Genomic DNA, 22,396 nt, shown 5'->3' on the forward strand with positions numbered 1-22,396 from the left:
TGAGTTGATACTCTGAATAAAGATTTTATTTATTTGAAAGGTTCAAGGACGGAACTGCTCTTCTGTTTCCTCAATGCGCACTTTAAATTTTCAAAACTTCACAGCTGTGATTGGTCCAAACAAAACCTGACGAAGGACCAGAGTCAAAATATAAAAGCTGGTTTAATAATAGTTTAATTAATGGGCTTCCTCTGGATCACTAAGAAGTCCCGACCAGCTCAGGACGTATCCTGCCTTCCGCCCAAAGACAGCTGGGACAGGCTCCAGACCCGGAATAAAGTGATAAGCGGAAGTAGATGGGTTGAAAACAATTCTAACATGAAATCCTGCTGAGTTTTATATTTTAACATTAAAGATGTTTTAAAGGACTGAACATGAAAAATAGAAACAGTCAAATCTCCCGCAGTTTTTACTCACCAGTTTAAAGAGAGCGAGCAGCGAGCTGTCCCTGTTGTTCACATTAATAATTTAATGATCAGCTGAAGAACGAAGTGACTGTCAGCAGCAGTGAGAAAGACTCAGAGGAGGAAGAAGCTGCTGGCTAGAAATTAAAGACTGATCAGAAACACAAGAAAAACAAGTTAATGTAAAACATGAACGGCTTTGATTCACACCGAGTAAAAAGGAGGAAACACGAGAGTCGATTCATCTGGAATCAAACATTTTCTTTAAGTCCGGAAAAATAAAAAAATGTTAATACGTGAAACGAGTTTGAAGCAAAAACTAAGCTGAAGCGAAAATATGAAAATGTTGTTAGGTAAACACTTCCTGCTGTAAGACACGAACACATCAAATACTGCTGCTATGTATTTGTATCTGTAACTCTGTTTTTTCATGTCAAACGTCTCTGAGAGTGTTTAAAGTGAAATCTCTGCTCTCATTATCATTAGATATAATGTTATTATTTTACCAGCTGATGTTACAGTGAAATACAGACTGTTTGCATCGTTTACTTTCAGACAGTTTGTTCTCCTTCTTTTCTTCTCTCTCTCTCTCTCTTTCATCCATCATCATCATCATTTTTATGAAGCTGAACAAGTGATGATGTCATTTCTGATTTCACTGTAATGTGAGAACTCACAGAGGCAGATTTTATGAGTTACGCTTTATATTTTACTGTCAGCTTGGAGAAACAGTTTCTTTGTATTGTGATCATTCCTATAAAAGTAATGAGGTTCATATAACACTGTGCTATATTTGCATGAGGCATCAGTTTGAGGTTAATTTTTTATAAGAAGAACACAAAAATTGTTTTTTTTTCTCCTTGTGGACAAACTCTGTAACTACAAAACTGTTTCTAAATGATTTTAAGCCTGCTTTGATATTTCTGCAGTTTCTCCTTGTGTTTGTTTGCAGATCTTGAAATGAGTGAATAAAGTCAGATTTTCCTTCTTCTAGCTGCAGTGCCTGACCTTTGACCTCATGTGTTGATGACTCTTCACCTCTGTCTTCTCTCACAGGGAGAAGATGATCTGCAGGATCCTGCTGCTCATCATCCTCACCTCATGTGTCTCTGGTTAGTTTACAGCTTCACTTTATGAACTCCAAATAAAGCTCAACAACAGATTTGTTCCAGTTCTCAGTGTGTCTGCTCCTCTCTTTCCCTCTCTGTCTCCTCAACAGGATCATTTGTAGTCAATGTGACACAGACCTGCTATCAGGCAGAGGAGAACCACAACATCACACTGGAGTGGACGTTCACCACCAAACCTGACAGATCCACCAAAACTCTCAACATCCTCTGTGAACTGATAACTGTGGTTAAACGTTTAATCCTGTATGATGTTCATGAAGGTGTTGAGGTGTCAGAGTCTCAGGATGAAAAGTTTTCAGGACGAGTCCAGAGTGACAAAGACGCCCTCAGAGAAGGACGAATCAGACTGCAACTGTCCAGACTCAGGACTGATGACTCGGGTCTGTACTTGAGTGAGGCGGAGACAGGTCATTGGTCCGGACAACATTTTTTTCTTGTTTCTCCTCCTCTTCTTTTCTCTTTTTTCTGAGGACCTGATGGCTTTGAACTTTTCTTGTCCATCTTTCATTGGTTTTAATTTTGCACTCCAGTTTGAACACCCATCTCAACCCGAGGATCACCACAACATAATCTAATAATAATAATAATAGACCTACACCTTAGTTCACAGATTCACTTTGTCTAGGGTGCATTTCTGAGATTTCACACAACCCAGGATTCAAATCATGAATACGTAATGGACTTGGATTTACAACATTATAAATGAAATGTGCTCTATTTGGAAGCAGCATGTCTCCCTCCCCTTTCGACGGGTTGTGTGTGAGACTTTAAATCATCAAACTGTAAATTTTAAATTGCTATTGATCTCTTTACCCCTAGTCTTAAGTGTATATTTATTTTTTTTACTCTTCTTATATATATTTATTGTTTGTTTACTTGCATTGCTGTAACTGGAGCCTCGTCGTCTCGTCTCTCTACATACTGGACTGTATGTAGCGGAGATGACAATAAAGTTTACTTTGACTTCAGCAGCGAGCAGGCGCACCGAGGGCTCTCGCGCTCACTTTTCGCGTATAGAATTTCGAAAAAACATCGGTGCAAATTATAAGTCTGTATCATGATGTCTGGTGTTTTCGTGTTTGTTGGTTTGTTTTTATTTTGTTTTATTTTGCGAGTTGGTTTTTAGATGCCGCACCAGCCAGAGAATCCCGCCCCGCCCTCTCCTCTCTGCGCCGCAAGCAGCAGGCGCACCTCGCAGACGAAGGGCGTCCTTACTCCCAGCAATGGGCGATAGAAAACCGATCGGAGCCTATGCCATTCCCAATATGCGCCTTGCTGACGTCGGGGCAGCATGAGTACGGGCATTTTTTTTTTGCCGATGCCCGTGATGTCGCCCCCCACCACGATGCCGCCCCGGGCACCCGCCCGTGTCGCCTGTATCTAAAACCGCTACTGGGAGACAGATTCAAAGTTCAATAAAATAACTAAATGTCTTGATGTTCCTTACTTGAAGATACAACATCCACAGTGTTACATATTTTATAAAGGAGGATCAGCACAATGACAACAGCATCACTACATAAACCAAATTTAAAGTATTTAAGGGAAGTTAACTGGACACGAATTAAGTTTTTCCTTAAAGAAAAACAATTCTAAGTAAATGTTTCAGTCCTTTTGGTCAGATGTTGGTGCAAAATTACTGACCTAGCAGACATGTCAGGTTAGAATGCTACAAACACTGACGCTGGATAAAATCTAACTGAGGACTTTCAGTTCAGTTCAGAAGAAATGTGTCATTCTTCTATAAAAGTCATAACCTCGTAAGTGAGTACAGGTCACACTTAAATTAAGCTACCAGAATTTTTTTTCTGGTTAAGCTGGAGTGCGTGACATAGAGCTGACCGCCGTTTAGTGCTTCTGCGTCTTTATAACGACCATAAAAAGCTGGCTGAAACTGATATGAAATTACTTTCAGAGCGAGCTGCCATGTTGGGTCACACTGCTTCCTGAAAAGGTTTATTCCTGTGTTTTCTCATGGCGGTCCGTTAACGTTTCTGTTCAGCTGGACCGTTTCTGGATTATCGGTGGTTTCTGGATTAAATTCTGCACCGTTAATTGGAGGTAAAGTTGTACACCGTAAACCTTCATGCTAATCGGCTGCACTCGTGTCGTTTTACGGTGTCCTAGGTTTTTCTCTCTTCTTCTTCAGAGTTTGTTTTCCTTTCTTCAAGCTATACAATTAACTTTATTAACGCACAGATTACATTTATGCGGTTTTATATTATTTATATTATTGTTCTCGGTCATCCGGTTCATGTTACTGTAAAGAGCTTGGGGAAAAAAAGGCGACTGGACTGTAACCAAATAAACTGCTGATGCGTCTTTGTTGCGAATTTATCGAAATAAACTCAATTTCCAGTTTATGTCGCACATTTTCACTCGTCTTTGAAGGCTTAGTCTTCTTTGTTTCCTATTATTATTTGGATTCACTGGGTTACGAACATCCTGATTATATCTGCGTAGTTTGATAAATAACGAAAGTGAAACTAAAGAGGACGCCGCCATCTCCCCAGGGACAAAAACAAGCAGTATAGACAGCAGTAAAAATGCACTACATGAAACATGGAAGTAAGTTAAGGTAGTAAAAAATAAGAAGTCAGTTAGGGCTCTCTGTGTTTAAATGCAGTAATTAGTATTTAAGGAACATTTTAAATCTGATTAAATTATGTTATTGATCGGAGTCTCCTTTGTTCCATATTTCATATGTGCCAAGATCTTTTCAGTGGGTCTGGAACACAGCTGTGACTCTGAGCCATGTTGCTGTAACTGCTTGATGCATTTTGTTGAATTAAGCAAAAAAAGGACGTGAAAGTTACACATAACATTATCAAAAATGCTCCGGATGATGAGTTTCTTTTTTCTGTTTTTCACCGTCCACTTTTCCCTAAAATAATTTCACGTGTTGAGATTCAGACCAAAGTCTTCTGCTTTGCCTCAGCCCGGAGTTTGTGGAGTGTGTGATACAGCCGCTCTGGATCATTTTCTTTTATTTAATAATACAATACAATACAATGTACTATTTTAAATTAAATTAATTTTATGTATTACTTTATTTTTCCACAGTATTTTCTTCTGGATTTTTTTTAGCCACTTATGAATTTAATCACTTGTGGAATTGCCCATAAACATCTGTAAAAGCTCTTTAAAGCGCTGGTACTTTGTATCTATGTATCAGAGTATCCATATTATTGAATACACCACAACCTAATTAGAAACAAACAAATAAACAGAACACATCAACAGAAACAAACCAGATTAAAACTTGTTTCTCTCTTTGATCAGGTGACTGCAGGATTTGGCCAAAATGGAAAGGTATGACACTCAACACCACACATCCTTTTTAGTATAAGTGTTATTTATTCATACAGTGTCACAGAAAGCTTTACTCTATGATGGTTTGAAACTAAAGCTTATTTTTCCTACAGATTAAGATGCCTTTTAGGGTTATATATATTTACTAGAATAATATTTACAATGAACAACATTTCCCCTGATCTGCCTCATTATGAGATTTTCTTTAAAGAGAAAAGAAAGTGTTTTTACCACCTTATCAAAACGCTTCACTATAAAAGCAGCATCAATGTGAAATCATTTCAAAAGACTGCAGTAAATATTGGACTGGTGTGTTTTTGATACACATGTGCCATATAACCTATATTATAAATCTAGAGGTGCTGGTTATTATATTAGTCTTGTTTTTAGATCCAAAGAACACCTGCCTGCCTTTAGTCTTCACGGCCATTATAAGCTGTCCTCTAACATCCATAGATTTATGTGATCTGTTTCAGATCATAGGTTTCTTGCAGTTAAGCACCAACAAAAACAGATGAAAACAGATGTCTGAAGTCTTCCTGGAAACCAGAAAAGACTGAAGTGAACCAAAATAATTTCGTGTGAAGAGCTGTAAACTATATAGACCCAGTGTTTTTTTCTTCTTCTTGTAAATAGTTTGTGCAGCATATCCTGCAGCTGAAGACTGTAAAGGTAATTTCCATCCCTGATGGTCTCCTTTTCTGCCTGCCAGGATCCATCAAAGACCAGAATCCCTGGAAACTGAACAGGAACCTGAACTCAGCTGTGTGTCTGTGAAGAGTGATCGGTCAAAGGAAGCCATCGTTGTTTTCCAAGGAAGTGGATCTCCTTCAGATGATGAGTAAGATATAACCATTTGTCTAGCAGCTGTTGTAGCTGAAGAGTAAAGAAAAAGCAAAAAACAACAACAACAACAAAAAAAACCCATAAATTAATACTGATTGTCCACATTCCCCAGATCAGATTCCTCTGGTCCTAAACCTGGACTCAGCACGAGGAAGACGAAGGGTAGAATGAAGAGGAAGAGTTCAAAATTATATCCCACTGAAGTTAAAAGAAGAAAATCCTCCGCTGCACATAAGTAAGATATGATTATTTCCATACATTACATATCTGCAGTAAGGAAAACCTAAAAACTGCTTTTGTTTCACTTACACCTTAAATTAAAGCTAAAAATAGATGAAAACTATTTTTGTCTAAAATGTGTCTAAAATGGTCAGTGTAAATAAAAAACAATCACATGTAGCTTCAGTAGTTTATAAAACTGAAGATTGAAAAGTGTATTTTCCTCCTTGATGGTCATTGTTTCTGTTTACCAGGACACATCATAAACCAGATGTCCCTGAACCTGGACTTGAAGCTGAACCCAGATGTGTGTCTGTAAAGAGTGATCGATCAAAGGAAGCCATCGTTGTCTTCAAAGGAAAGGGATCCCCTGCTGTTGAGAAGTAAGATTAAATGATGCCTAGTAGGAGTTATAGCTGACGTGTTTCCTTACTCAAGTCTGGTGAACTGGTGATAAAATGGTAACTTAAAGTAAGAATTGAAATATAAGGAAATTATTTTCTGTCTGAAAGATGAATTCAGTGTATCACTGTAATCCATACATGATATCAACATGAGCTTGGTATTGATCTTTCTCTTTGTAGGAACACTACTGATAAAAAATTAGTATGTGATTATTATTCTTGAGTATCAAAGAAAAGTCTTATTTTAATACTAACATTATTCAATAGTCACCTTTTGTTTATATTCATGTTTTATAGTACTTTTCAAAATCGGGTCTACAAAGTTTTTACAATGAAAAATTAAGAAACAACTATGTAAAACAAAACAAATTAGACATTTTTCCCTTTGATATTTATGGTGGTATGAAAGATGAAGAGAGAATGGCCGTTATATTGTTATTTCAAGCACTGTGAGTGTAGAATCCGCCTGCTGGTCAGACAGAGGATGAATTGAAGGCCTGCACTGTTACTCATGCAATGGTACTCTAGTAGAGTCCAAATTTTAAAAAGAGAGCTCAAGATGAACATAAATAGGTTAATTTTAAGACCTTTATAAAACAGACACACAAAGTCTAAGCTTTGATTCTTCACGTTGTCTCCATAGAGTTGTTCAGTCTGGCTCAGATGTCTCCTGCCCCCATCATGCCCCGCAACATAAAACTGACCTGAGCCAAATATTTATGGTCTGTATATGTGAAACATTTATTTATTTGTTTTTTTACTATACAGCTTAAATCAAAAAGTAGATAAAAGTAATCTGCTTTCACTAGAGCTACATTTTAAACAGAAATAAAGCCAAAGCGTTACCTTCACTTCAGGAAATTTGTTCATTTGTCATTCATTCTGTTTCAGGGGCTGGAGGACAACATTGTCACTTTTGTGAAGAATGAGCTAAAGAAAATGCAAAATCATCTAAATGCAGAATCCCCTGAAAGTCAGAGAGAAGATGTGAAAATATTGGACAGTGAAGACGAGGAGCAGAGGAGGATCATTGGAGAGGCACTTCTGCAGATCACAGTTTATTTCCTGAGGACAATGAAACTGGAAGATCTGGCTGCCTGTCTGGAGAGCAGTAAGAGGATTTCTTTTCATAAATGCACCATTTAGGAGGACAGAACTGTTGTGTGTCCTGTATAGGGATGGGTATCGTTTAGGTTTTATCCGATACCGGTGCCAAACCGGTACTTTTGAAACGGTGCCGGTGCTTAAACGGTGCTTAAACCGGTGCTTAAACCGGTGCTCAAACCGGTGCTTAAAGAATGGAGAACACAAAATTGGTCCAAAAACCTCTCATGTTCAGCTGTTTTTTTGTAAAGAGATAACAATGTTAGCCTTTTCTGCAGCTATAGGGCATATATGGTATCACTCATGGCTGGAAGCAGTGCTTAAACAATGGAAAAAAACACAAACTTTGTCCAAAGACATCTCATGTTTAACTGTTTTCCACTTTTGGCAGCACGGTGGCACGGTGGTTAGCACTGTTGCCGCACAGCAAGAAGGTCCTGAGTTCAATTCCACCGTCAAGCCTGGGTCTTTCTGTGTGGAGTTTGCATGCTCTCCCCGTGTTTGCGTGGGTTCCCTCCAGGTACTCCGGCTTCCTCCCACCGTCCAAAGATGTGCAGCTTGTGGGGATAGGTTAATTGGATAATCCAAATTGCCATTAGGTGTGAATGTGCGAGTGAATGTGAGTATGAATGGTTGTCTGTCTCTGTGTGTTGGCCCTGCGACAGACTGGCGACCTGTCCAGGGTGTACCCCGCCTCTCGCCCTATGACAGCTGGGATTGGCTCCAGCACCCCCCGCGACCCTGAAAAGGATAAGCGGTAGCGAATGGATGGATGATGTATTTTAGCCTTTTTGGCCTGGGTGAAGGGAGTATCTGCCATTAAACAAGAAGACAGCCGCATGTAACTACTACGGTGTTTGCTAGTTCACCTTACTTGCATTAATGTAATAACGTGGTTAGCCTACTCAATGTAAAGTATACACGAACAACATTAAGCTACTCACGCAGAGAAGAACGGCTGCTGCTGCCATCATCATCCATCATCATTTCTGCTACACTGGCAGGGCTAGGGGCCAGGACTCTACTCTTCGGGTTTTTGGGGGATGTTGCTAACTCCGGGTCCAATAACAGGCAACCCACCCGCAGTAGATGTGCTCGGTGTGAGGTCTCGCAGCAAGCTATCAAATACGCTGCATTTTTCGGCTTAAAAAAAAAAACACTATGCGTCGCCAGGTGTTTCATCGGATTTGAGGTGTTACCTCCTTTGACAGTATCACAGTATCAGCTTAAAGCACTTGTTGCAGGCTGCTGAGTTTGCATATTTTGCTGTGAAGTACAGCCAGACTTTTGACCGCTTCGCCTTGGGCATTTTTAATCTGTAGCTCTGCTCTAAAAGAACGTACGTACCTGGACCCGCCTACTATCCTCGGAAACGTAAAATGATTGGCTAGAATTCAAATTGTGTGACATCTCAGGAAAAAAAAAAGCACCGAAATAAAGCACCGAAATGTGCGCTGCTTTTCGGTCTGGTTACTACCCTTTATGCCATCATGGCACCGGATACCGGTACCCATCCCTAGTCCTGTATATTCAATACTTTAATAAAAATATATAACATTCTTACGATACTTTTATAAAAGAAATTATGGACTAACATTTATATTTGAATTTCTCTTTTTTTGCTTAGAAAACCCTTATTCAGGTTGTAGGTGTGAGCTTAAGTCTACCCTAAAGAAGAAGTTTGAGTGCGTGTTTGAGGGGATTGCTAAACCAGGAAACGCAACCAATCTGAATAAGATCTACACAGAGCTCTACATCACAGAGGGAGGAACCGGAGTGGTCAACACTGAACATGAGGTCAGACAGCTTGAAATGTTTTCCTGGAAACCAAACAGACCAGAAACAACAATCAGGTGTGAAGACATATTTAAAGCTTCAACTGGAAGAGACAAACCAATCAGAACAGTTCTGACCAAAGGAGTGGCTGGCATCGGGAAAACATTCCTGACACAAAAGTTCACTTTGGACTGGGCTGAAGACAAGACCAACCAGGACATCCAGTTCATGTTTCCATTCTCATTCAGAGAGCTGAATTCACTGAAGGATAAAAAGTTCAGCTTAGTGGGACTTATTCATCACTTCTTTACTGAAATCAAAGAAGCAGGAATCTGTAACTTTAAAAAGTTCAAAGTTGTGTTCATTTTTGATGGTCTGGATGAGTGTCGACTTCCTCTGAACTTCCACATCACTGAGATCCTCACTGATGTTACAGAGTCCACATCAGTGGATGTGCTGCTGACAAACCTCATCAGGGGAAAGTTGCTTCCTTCTGCTCACATCTGGATAACCACACGACCTGCAGCAGCCAATCAGATCCCTGCTGAGTATATAGACATGGTTACAGAGATCAGAGGGTTCACTGACCCAAAGAAGGAAGAGTACTTCAGGAAGAGACTCAGAGACAAGGAAGAGGCCAACACCATAATCTCTCACATCAAGACATCACGAAGCCTCCACATCATGTGTCACATCCCAATCTTCTGCTGGATCACTGCTACAGTTCTAGAGAGCGTGGTAAAAACCAAACAGGCTGGAGGAAAGCTGCCCAAGACACTAACTGAGATGTACATTCACTTCCTGGTGGTTCAGACCAAAGTGAAGAACATCAAGCATGATGGAGGAGCTGAGACAGATCCTCTCTGGAGTCTAAAGAGTAAGAAGATGATTGAAGCACTGGGGAAACTGGCTTTTCAGCAGCTGGATAAAGGAAACCTGATCTTCTATGAAACAGACCTGACAGAGTGTGGCATTAATGTCAGAGAAGCCTCAGTGTACTCAGGAGTGTTCACACAGATTTTTAAAGAGGAGGGGGGACTGTACCAAGAGAAGGTTTACTGTTTTGTCCATCTGAGCATTCAGGAGTTTTTAGCTGCTCTTCATGTCCATCTGACATTCACCAACTCTGGTATCAACCTGCTGAAAGAAGAAGAAACAGCCTCAGTGCAGACTGGAGAATCTTCAGTAAGACATTTCTACCAGAGTGCTGTGGACAAGGCCTTAAAGAGTCCAAATGGACATCTGGACTTGTTTCTTCGCTTCCTCCTTGGTCTTTCACTGCAGACCAATCAGGATCTCTTACAAGGCCTGCTCACACAAAAAGGAATCAGCTCACAGATAAATCAGGATATGGTCAAATATGTTAAAGAAAGGATGAATGGCACTCTCTCTCCTGAGAAAAGCATCCATCTGCTCCACTGTTTAAATGAATTGAATGATGACTCTGTAGTGAAAGAGGTCCAGCATCACCTGAGTTCAGGACACCTGTCCAAAGTTGATCTCTCTCCTGCTCAGTGGTCAGCTCTGGTCTTCATCTTACTGTCATCAGAAACAGGTGTGGATGAGTTTGACTTGAGGAAATATTCAGCTTCAGAAGAGGCTCTTCTGCAGCTGCTGCCAGTGGTCACAGCCTGTAAGAAAGCCCAGTAAGTATCCAGTTTAAGTCTTTCAAGAGATTACTTTAAAGTGCTTCTTTTAAGAGTTTGGAAAGTTCTCTGATATTTACGTTTCCAGGTTGAGTGGCTGTAACCTCACAGAGAGAAGCTGTGAGGCTCTTTCCTCAATTCTAAGTTCTCAGTCCTCCAGACTGAGAGAGCTGGACATGAGTAACAACAACCTTCAGGACTCAGGAGTGAAGGTGCTTTGTGTTGGACTTGGGAGTCCACACTGTATGCTGGAAACTCTCAGGTTAGCTGATTCTTTGTTTAAGAAAATGTGGGTATTTCACAACAACTGTCGTTATTTTATAGATTTTAAGATGTTGTTTCTGTTCTGTTGTAAGCTCTGAAAGAGAACAGTAGAGTAGAAATGAAACACACTTCACAAATCAAAAAAACTATAACTTTATTTATGATTTAGTGTAGATTTATTCCAAACGGCTCTCATATTTTCGAATGTGTAACATACAGACGATTTGTCACATAGCATCGGTATGTTACGTTTTTGGATGAGAACGTGTCCGTCATAGTAAAAAAGACAGAAAATAATTATGTTTTTTGTTGTTGTTTTTTTTTAATTTGAGTACAGAAAAGCCAGTTAGTGTGTTTTTAACAACTTTAACTAGAATCAGAATCTGTTAGTTCGACTGTACATCATCAAATTCAGAGCAGTTCCTAACAATGATGTGACATGTTGTATGTTTGAAGGCTGTCAGGCTGTCAGATCACAGGAACAGGCTTCCCCTCTCTGGACACAGCTGTGCGCTCCAATCCCTCCTATTTGAAAGAGCTGGACTTGAGCTATAATCATCCAGGAGACTCAGGAATGAAGCTTTTGTCTGATCTAAAGAAGGATCCACATGTGAAACTGGAAATACTCTGGTAGGAAAACAGGAAATACAACTGGAAATATATTTTTTCTCCAACATATTGTAACAAAGAGCAGATATTTTGAATTTTTGATTTGTTTAACCCCAGTTATGACAGGTGCCTTTGTGATGGTTCTGGGTCTGTGACACAGGGTTTTGAGGGGTTTTTTTTTTTTTTTTTTTGCTGCTTCCTGTTGTGTACCCATGTCCTTTGTGCTCCACACAGTCACAGCCATACCTCCCTGTTTTTAGTCAGACGAGGCGCCAGGGTTTCCATTTTCATGAAGAAGTCATCTGTGGGTGTGGGCACACCCGGGGAACACAGATTAACAGAAACTAATTGATGAGACAGGAAGCAAACACACATGAGATGAGGAACTTTCAAAATAAAACAGGAATTAAGAGTATACTGACTGTGACAGAGACACATGAACCTGACCGAGACAGAAAGGTAGACAAACATGGAGACAGAGGAATACAAACACAAAGACAGAGACTCAAGGAGTGATAGAGGGAAAGCAGGGAACAAACTGAAACTCCAGGAATCAAAATAAACAATCACTATAACCAGGAATATGAAAGAGCAGAAACAAAAATAAGCACAACTGCATAATAAGTAATGAAGAAACCCAGGAACACTAAATCAAAGACGCCTACCCTAAAAACTTTCAATTATAAAAATATGAGAATAATAAAGATCAGTCAGAACTTAGAGTCCAAACACAAATGCTGGATCGAAGCCCCAGGACTATATGACAGGGTCGGCAGCAGTCTAAATGAACTGGAGGGGCAATTAACTTTGAAAGGTTGACATTTGACTCTTTTTGCCATTTCAAATAAAAAAAAAAGCAATGTATATTTGCAACTATACAGTCACAGTATACTCAGAAGGAAATATATCCATGGTTAAAATAAGTACAAAAATATCTGTGTTAGACTGTAGAAGCAAGAGACAAGCTGTACACACATGTTCTCTCAATGAACTCACCACACACAGCTGACTTTGAAGACAATTTCTTTCAGCATATTCACATGATGATGAATGAAAGACTTTCCATGATGCTCATGCTTCCCTGCCCTGTTATTCCCACTGACACTTCTGGTAGAAACATCTCATAAACAACAGGAGAAAGACTCAGACTGAGTTTAGAGGTTGCACAGGGTGATATGTTTGCTCAGATTTTGAAAGGTATTGGACAATCTCCAAAAGTTGATTCTGTTCATCTGGACGTAGCGTTTTTGTGGGAGAAACGTTTCGTCACTCATCCAAGTGACTTCTTCAGTCTCAGCTGACTGCAGGTTTCCCCAACCTTATAAACAGTACATTTGCATAATGACTGAAACCAGCCCACTGAAGGAACAATGGGCTGGGAGGACAATGTGACAGTTATGTTGTGACTGGTCAGAATTAGCCAACAAAAGTTAATACATGTTTTATTATTCATGTTTTCTTCGTCTTCGTCTTCTTCGTCTTCATAATGGATTGCATTTATATAGCGCTTTTCTACGCACCCAAAGTGCTTTACAATTCCACTATTCATTCACTCAAATTCACACACTTTTAACCCTTTCACATATAGTGGTCACAACAGTGGACAGCTATTCAAAGGCTATTTTCTTGTATTTGTGTCAGTGTACATGGTATACTGGCACTAGTACATTCACGTTGTTGTAAAAAGCATGATAATATATTAAGTAATCCAACGTATTCAGAATACGTTACTGTCATTGAGTAACGTAACGGAGTACGTTACAGAATACATTTTGGGGCATGTATTCTGTATTCTGTAATGGAATACGTTTTAAAAGTAACCTTCCCAACACTGTCCCCCACCAATGCTGGGGCAACAGTGACAAAGACAGAAACAGACTCAGACCCAAATAACTTGAAGCCTGAACACAGCAGTCTTTTCTCAAAATGTTTTGTTCTATATATTGATTTGTTTTGTGTTGCACTGAATAACTAAGCAACTGAAACATCCTCACACATGTTAACAGAGACAGAACATAGTATTTGAAGCACATTGTTTATTTTAGTGACAGAAACACAGGGAGGCAGAAAATAAAGCAGACTGAAACCAAGAAATGCTGCTGCAAGAAAGTATGAAACCAATACAGAATATGGAGAATAATCAAAAATTCAAAACCAGAAAAAACCCAAACATCCCAAAACTCCAAACTCTGAGTCTAAAACCCAGGGATCATGACATTATGTAACCCTGTTTCATTGTCCCCTCCAGATTTATTTTCCTCCCTTGCCAATGTTTAGGGTCAGATTGTCTTCCCAGACTGACTCTCAGTCTGGAGCTTACTGTGTACCTTTATGCCAATAAATGCAGAACCACTGTAAGCTTTGAAACAGGATTTTGACTTTCCTGGTGCCAAATAAAAGTGAAGTAAGTACTTGCATTTCATGCGGTGCAGATACAGTCATGTGAAAAAGTAAGAATTCTTCTTAAGTTATTCAATTCCTACTCATTGTTGAGGTGATCCTACAGGGGTGCACTGTTTTATACAGTGTTATTTATACAGGATCTTTTTTTTTACACGTCTTCAATGTCCTCAGGTTGTATTTAGGTAATTTAAGAACCTAATACAGACCTGATAATTAAAAGAAACGTGCTTACGATACATAAAAACAAAAATCCAACCTTAGAACTAAATGAGAAACTATGATCATTTTCAATTTATTGTGAGATAAAATAAAGTGCAAGCTTATTTCTCTAGAAGAGATGAATCAGAGAATATAAAGGCCATGTTTTCACACTAAAAGATGATGTGCTTATTTCAGTGTGGAGCCTCAAGGAGTCCAGTGGATGAGACCAGGTCTAAGAAAATGTAAGTGTGTTTTTGATTTACTAGCTGTATTTACATCATTTTTTCACACATTATATGCATCTCTGCTAAATATCTTTTATCATATATTTTATAAAAAATTGTTTCAGTTATTTAATTCCACAACTAAAAACCCATTTTTGATACAATCTTAAAACATCACAAAGTTTTGCATACTGGTTTTTCTTCTTCATAAACTAACGTGAAAACCAATTAAACCCTTTCTTCATTATCTGGTGAAGAAACGTGGCCACATAGTCAGCTAGAATTTTCTATTCAGATATAATTTTGCTAGTGGTAAGATTGGCATGGCTAGAGGAACAGCTGTAACAGCGCCAACCTCGTGATTAGTTTATAATATTTGGTGCGAAATCAAAGTTACCAGAGGGGGGGGGGTTAGATTAATTAAATTATTGATCTACTTTGAACAGAATTTGGCTTCATGAGTCAGGTTGTAATTCATCTGTGTTAACTAGCATTAGCTAATGTACCGATGATCAGATTTGAGAATGAAGACAGAAAAATCTTTCCATAAATCAAATACACTGCTGATGCTGACTGATTCTGACGATGACCTGATTTTTGACTGAAAGGCAAATGTAAAGTTTGGCTCTGTTAACACTAAACTACCAAGGAGAATATTTTTACCCATCAGCATTTTAAAAATCCTGTCACCACACGAGATATTTTCACTGTGTAGAAATCAGTGTAAAACAACTCTGGCACTCCTAGTTGCCTAGCAACACATTTACATGCATTTTGATGTGCACATAAAATGAAAATAATCAAATCGCATAACATCACTTTGATGTTTGGGTTTAGTGTTGGTGGTGCACCTTAGACGTGAATGCATGTGAACTGAATGTGAATGCAAAGCCTCTATACTTATAGTTACATGTTCATATATATTCCAGTCACTTCCCTTTTGAATTAATTATTGTTGATAATTTTGAATTTTAAGATTTTTTTTCTATTTTTCATTCACACTCATCATCACACTGCCTGCATCCTTGAATGTTTAAGCAATAGAACACAAAATATGAGGACCACATTTACTGTTACACATTGGCTATAATTAATTATTTGCTATATACACTGTGTCTTATTGTCCCTTTTAGATTTCTGTGATCTGACGCTGGATTCAAACACAGCACACAAGAACCTCAAACTGTCTGATGGAAACAAGGAGGTGACACATGTGGAAGAAGACCAGCTGTATGCTGATCATGATCTTAGATTTAATCACTGGCTTCAGCTGCTGTGTACCAACAGTCTGACTGGTCGCTGTTACTGGGAGGTCGAGTGGAGAGGAGAGGTTCATGTTGCTGTAGCTTATGGAAGAATCAGACGGAACGGAGATGGTGATGAAAGCAGATTTGGAAGGACTTACCAATCCTGGAGTCTCTACTGCAGTGATGACAGGGGTTACTATGTAGATCACAATTACATAGCAAGAGCCATCCCTCTGCTCTCCTCACCTCTCTGTCACAAAGTAGCAGTGTATGTGGACAGTTCTGCAGGAACTGTGTCCTTCTACAGTGTCTCCTCTGATAAACTGATCCACCTGCACACCTTCAACACCACCTTTACTGAACCTGTATATGCTGGGTTTAGGGTGAAGCCTGACTCTAGTATCCACCTCTGTGCTGACTCAGAATAATGAACTTACTGTGCAGAGAAATATTCTCACATTGGTGTTTCACACTTTTTCTCACTTAAATATTATGAACCTTAAATATATCAGGTAAACTGTCAGATACGTTGTACATATATTGGCTTGGTTTGTAGCCCCGAGTTGTTGAATGAGATTCTCCTGAAAAAATCATCGTATTGTCTTTGGTGCCTATTTTTTAAGAGCACTTGTCAGTTTCTATTATGCGTCACAGTTTAAATAGGAAAGAGGAACTTTACTTTAAAATCTGTTGCATTACTATTATCAACTATTATATTTGTTCCATTATACACATTTTAATAATGTTTAGACTGATGGATGAAATCCTTGGAACAGAAAATGTAGACATTTTAGATGTTGATGAGTTAGACTTTGTGAGGAGGAGAGCTGCAGGCTTCAGATTTTGTGTTTAGGCTTAATTTCTTACATTGCATTACTATACATTTGTGTTTCTCTCTCTTGTTATGCAAATTAATTAACATTTCACTACAATTAATTCCTGGAAAAAGGCGATATCACCACCATGTGACCAGTTTTCATAACAATTGATCCAAATGGTTCTGGATCCAAAAAAAATTTATTAATTTCTGATGATCTAAATGTAGCTTTAAATACTACTGACACGAGTGCACCTTATGGAGGTTGTAACTGGAGGCCTTGGAGACATCTCTCTTCATTTCATATTCAGTAAAAACAGTCTGACTTATTGATGACCTCCAGTCTGTGTTTCTCGACTGATCTAAGGAGCTTGGAAAGAAAAGCGTCTGGACTTCTTAAAGTTACTACGATGACTGAGAACCTTCACAAACGTATTTCTCGACTGATCAGAAACTGTTTTTCAATCTCAGATTTGGTTTTTATTCTGTGTGAAAAACACAATCCTGATTTGTAACAGAAAAGGGAAGGTGAAGACAAAAGAAATATGTAAAGAGTAGGATTTTTTTTCTTGTTGACGAAGGTGTTTTTACTTCTCCAGTGTATAAATGTGTGTAATTAATTTAAAACCTTTGTCAGTTTTTAAATTCAGTTGGAGAATATTTAAACACAGCTGTTTTTTAAATAAATTTTAATAAAGGACTGTTTGTCTGGTACTATGTTGCACTGTTTATATGAAACACTAAAATGAAACTGTTTATATGTGTAACTGTACACTGTATCCAGAGAGTCAAAAACAAAAACGGAGGAAAAACAGACAGGAAGATATTTTTAAAGCATCTTTGTAAACATTTATACAACAAGTGTATATTTTCTGTACAGTATATGAGGCGAAAAGCGAGAAGCAAAAAGACTCATTCCAACTTTCATTCTATCAGTTTCTCCTCTCATCACATAAATACCCGAGCAGTGACAGAGACCGCGACTGCAGCATTTCTCATCAGAACACAAAATACTGAGAACCATCCACACTGTTGTGGGTCTTCAGATCTCGTCCAGCATAATTCAAAGCCTTGTTGATAACAATAATATAAATTGTGTGGTGTGAAGTTGTGGAGAGTTGCAGGGTTGTAGGTCAAAGAACTAGTAGGGGAACACTCCCGCTTTGATCGTTTCTGCTCTTCTTCTCTTTTTTCTAAACTGAGCACCTGATGGTTTTGAACTTTTCTTGTCCATCTTTTATTGGTTTTAATTTTGCACGCCAGTGAACACCCATCCCCCAACCCGAGGATCACCACAACATAACCTAACAGACCTTAGTTCACAGATTCACTTTGTCTACGGTTTATTTCTGGGATTTCACACAACCCAGGATTCAAATCATGAATACATAAATGGCTTGGATTTACATCATTATGGATGAAATGTGAAATATTTGGAAGCAGCCGCCCCTGTCCCCTTTCGACTCTAAATTATAAATTTTAAATTGTTATTGATCGTCGTCTCGTCTCTATATACTGGACTGTATGGAGCGGAGATGACTTTGTTTGACTTCAGCAGCGAGCAGACACACCGAAGGCTCTCGCACTCACTTTTCGCGTTGAAATTTCAAAAAAGAAATTATAAGTCTGTATCATAATGTCTGGTGTTTTCATGTTTGTTGGTTTGTTTTTATTTTGCGAGATGCTGCTCCAGTCAATCAGAGAATCCCCCGCCGCCCTGCCCTCTCCTCCCTGTGCCACAAGCGGCAGGCGCACCTCGCAAACGGAGGGCGCCCTTACTCCCAGCAAATGGGCGATAGAAAACCAATCGGTGCCTATGCAATCCCCAAAATGAGGTGGCATGATGTTGGGGCAGTATGGGTGCTAGCAGCTTTTTTTGCTGGTGCCCACGATGCCGCCCTCCACCACAATGTGCCCTGGGCAACCACCCATGTCACCCAAAAACTACTATTGACTGTCTGAATAGAAAACGGGATTTCTACTCATCTAATAATAGATGTCAGAAGACTTCATCAGATCAATCAGTGGAAACAGTTTGATCAACAATGTAAACGAGACTGTTGGAGTTCACTTTAATAACATGATGGACAGAATAATGAGACACGATCCACAAAATCATGAACTTCATGGAAGTCTGTTCATTCAAAAGGAAACTTTATCAAACTGTCACTTTTCAGTCAGAAGATGAAATTTGCTCCATGTTCACTTTACTGATGAGAATCATGTCGACCTCACAGACCTCGTGTATCTGATAGGTATTAATGTTAAACATTAACTGTGTATTTGTATAATATATACTGTGTATATGATGGATTTAGCTAGTCATTATGCAGAGACATGAAAACCTGCAGATCCTGCAGAGTTTGTGGGAAATCCAATCCAGCACTGACCCTTGTATTCATGTTCAAATATCAGTAAATGTGCCATAAATGTTTCCTGTGTTTTCTGCAGTTTCTTCAGTTTAAACATTTTCTACATTATTGTTGCTCCAGCTCAGCACATAGTGAGTTTACAGCTGTTTGTATTTTATACATGTGCTTTTGAGAGTGCTTCACTGATATTTTTTTTCCTGAAAAACCTAAAAAACAATACATTTATAAGCAACAAAGTGCACAAAACGTTAGGTGTAAATGGTAAATGGCCTTTATTTGTATAGAGCTTTTCTAGTCCCTAAGGACCCCAAAGCGCTTTACACTACATTCAGTCATCCACCCATTCACACACACATTCACACACTTGTGTAGCAAACATTATAAGACAACAGATGAAAGTAACCTTATTGCTGACTTTGGCGTATTTACATTGACATATTCATTAATATTCCATTTCCATTGAAATCAAATGTGATTTTTAATTTTTCTAACTATATTAGAATATTCAGTAAGTAAACTAAATAATCTGGCAATTGACAGTTCATGTAAGAGGGCAGCTAATGTTATCATGTTTTTGATGTTGTCTTGTAAATGTTTAATGGACATACAAGAGCCCACCTTTCATTTTATATTTGATTGATTTGATAACTTGCAAATGGTCAACAATCAGTGAATCATTTAAGATCAATCAACTGCACATCTTATTCAATAAGTAGCCTTTAAGCTACAGTGTATCTGGTGTACAAAGTGTACAAAGCTTGTGCCAAAACATAGTTCCATTTAGTGAGGCCAGTTGTTGTAGCAGAATCAGTTAAAGGTTTTTAGAGCACCAAAAGAAGTTTTTGGTGGTCTGTGAGCCAACAATGGTGGATTATGTGCTGATGTAGCACAGTGTCCACCTGATCCCTGGTTTCAGCATTCAGGCTTTGCAGGATTAACATCACCGAAGAACCTGAGATTAAAAACCTAAACCTGTTATGTATTTTTGTTGTTTTTTTTCCTATCAGCCTACCTTTCTGACATGTCTGCCCAATGTGATGTTTGTGTAAAGTTGGTCAGAAGGTTCCTTTGTAAGTGCGCATGCGCCATTAGCGTGCTGCCTGCTGTAACCCTAATTTCCTTCGGGATTAATAAAGTATTCTGATTCTGATTCTGAATGTTGACAAAACAAAAGAGATGATTGTTGATCACTGCCCACTTAACATCAATAGATCCTCTGTGGAGGTTGTCAAGAGCACCAGATTCCTTGGTCTCTACCTGGTGGAGAACCTCTCCTGGTCCCTCAACACCAGCTCCATAACCAAAAAGCCCAGCAGCGTGTCTACTTCCTGCAGAAGCTGAGGAAAGCCCATCTGCCATCATCCATTCTTACCACCTTCTACAGAGGGACTGTCGAGAGCATCCTGAGCAGCTGCATCACTGCCTGGTGTGGTAACTGCACCATATCAGATTGCAATACCCTACAATGGATAGTGAGAGCAGCTGAGAAGATCATTGGAGCCTCTCTTCCATCCACCAAGGACACTTTCAGCACCCGCTCCATCTGCAACGCCACCAGCACCATGGAGGACCTCACACACACTTTTCACCCTGCTGCCTTCTGGAAAGAGGTACCGGAGCATTCGGGCCCTCACTGCCAGGCTATGGAACAGTTTCTTCCCCCAAGCCGTCAGACTCCTGAACACACACACACACACACACACACACACACACACACACACACACACACACACACACACACACACACACACACACACACACACATCCATTGCACTGTCTTGTGTCTGTGTCGCCCTGTTCTGTCTAGTGTTGCACTGTCTTGTCTTGTTTTCTTAGCAGTTTTTTGCAGATTGCACTTTACGTAGTCCCGTGTTTTTCTATTATATGTCATATGTAGCACCAGGGCCTCGGGGAAAAGCTGTCATTTCACTCTGTACTGTACGACTGCACATGGTAATGACAATAACAGACACTTGACACTTGACAGAGTCTGCAGCCACAGTTTCAGTGCAGCTCACCAGCACATCAAGAGTTAATGTTCGTCTATGATCCAAATCATGATCATTGTTCTGTGCACACTTTCAGCTACAAGATGTAAAATTGTCTGTTGACATCAGAGTGAAGTGTGTTGTTTTGTTACTCCAGTAACATGTTTAGATGTTTGCAGGCTGAGGAGTTTATCTGTACCCGTCCTTGTGTTTCTCCGTCTCTGGCAGCTGTCTCTGCGAACCATGAGCTCCTCTCTACGAACCTGGAAGAACATGTGAAGTTTTTTCTGTTGATTTCACCCGGTGCATTTCACTCACTGACCTGCAAGATAAAAACAAAATATCACTGTAATGGATTTTCATTTCATCAGAGCTCACAGATAAGTTGAGCATTAGCCAACAGGGGGCGTTTCTCACCAGAAAATAAATGAGGCAAAATTAAACAGGTCATGTGATCGGTGTTCTTTAAAAGTTCCTTTCAGACTCACTGGTTTATTTGAAAGTTACAGGTTAGTGCAGGATAAACAGGTTAGTTTGCTGCACTGTGATGGATTTAACAGAATAGTGTCCCAGATAGCAAGGAAACATTGAAACTATGTTGAGTCAATATCAGGTGATGTCATTGAATCAACGTTGAAGTGTGATGTTGACCTAACGTCACTCTTGCACCTTTTTTTAATGTTGAAACAACGTCAGGTTTTGATGTTGAATCAATGTTGAAACCTGACATTGATTCAACGTTATATTTTCTAATACTGTTGACATTGAAACAATGTCAGATTCTGATATTGAAACACTGTTGAGCTATGGTGTTGATTTTCCACCTCTTTCGCACAGTTGCTTTTTATTAAAACAACAGTTAAATCATGACTGGAAATCTACCTTTCTTTATAGGTATTTTAACCAATACTAAACTACTGCATGTTTCCATCAATACTTAAACCACCTAAACACATAATTGTACTTATTCCTTAAATTGGACACCCTTTATTGTCATGGTCGGACGGTCCTTCCCGGGGCGACCTGCCTGTGTGTTTATGTGTGTGCTTCTCTCTCTCTCCTCCTCCACCCAGTGTCTGACACACCCGCACCTAATTTATCCACCCAGCTGTCACTGATCATCCTTCGTTGTGGGCTGAGGTATTTAACTGTGTGTCCGGATGGCAGTTGACGCTGGATTGTACTTGAAGCTCGGTAGTAAAGAGTGTTTTGTGACGTCCTGCTTAGCTTTAGCCGGCTAGCTTCCTCACCTGTTGTTTATAGGAGGAAGTGATATGGAGGTTGGAGAGAAGGAGCCTGTGGATTAAGCTATTGGAGGAGAACACACACTCTGAGAATCACTTTGGAAACTCACCTGCGCACTACTGGGAGTTTGGAGAAGATCACTGTTGGACTTTGCACTTCACTTTGTGTTTTGAAACTGTTTTTGG

The 22,396-nt window shown here is 39.4% G+C and overlaps 1 protein-coding gene across 2 annotated transcripts; it reads left to right on the forward strand.

Annotated features, from left to right (window-relative positions):
• The first annotated feature begins 3,428 nt into the window (after nt 1-3,428).
• Nucleotides 3,429-16,295, forward strand: LOC146635724 (protein NLRC3-like). 2 transcript variants are annotated; one of them, XM_085348039.1, is made up of 12 exons: nt 3,429-3,595; nt 4,817-4,846; nt 5,559-5,687; nt 5,805-5,927; nt 6,166-6,294; nt 6,959-7,037; nt 7,207-7,426; nt 9,047-10,841; nt 10,930-11,103; nt 11,562-11,735; nt 14,514-14,560; nt 15,676-16,295. In XM_085348039.1, exons 2-12 carry the CDS (start codon nt 4,839-4,841, stop codon nt 16,215-16,217), a joined length of 3,420 nt encoding a protein of 1,139 aa, XP_085204165.1. In that variant the 5' UTR covers nt 3,429-3,595; nt 4,817-4,838; the 3' UTR covers nt 16,218-16,295. The 2 variants fall into 2 exon arrangements, with proteins under 2 accessions (XP_085204165.1, XP_085204172.1); XM_085348046.1 differs by lacking the exon at nt 5,805-5,927.
• The last annotated feature ends 6,101 nt before the right edge of the window (nt 16,296-22,396 follow it).

The sequence above is a fragment of the Diplotaxodon limnothrissa genome, linkage group LG3, assembly GCF_057381915.1.
Source record: "Diplotaxodon limnothrissa isolate DT_005_m linkage group LG3, D_limnothrissa_male_GT1.1, whole genome shotgun sequence".
Taxonomy (NCBI): domain Eukaryota; kingdom Metazoa; phylum Chordata; class Actinopteri; order Cichliformes; family Cichlidae; genus Diplotaxodon; species Diplotaxodon limnothrissa.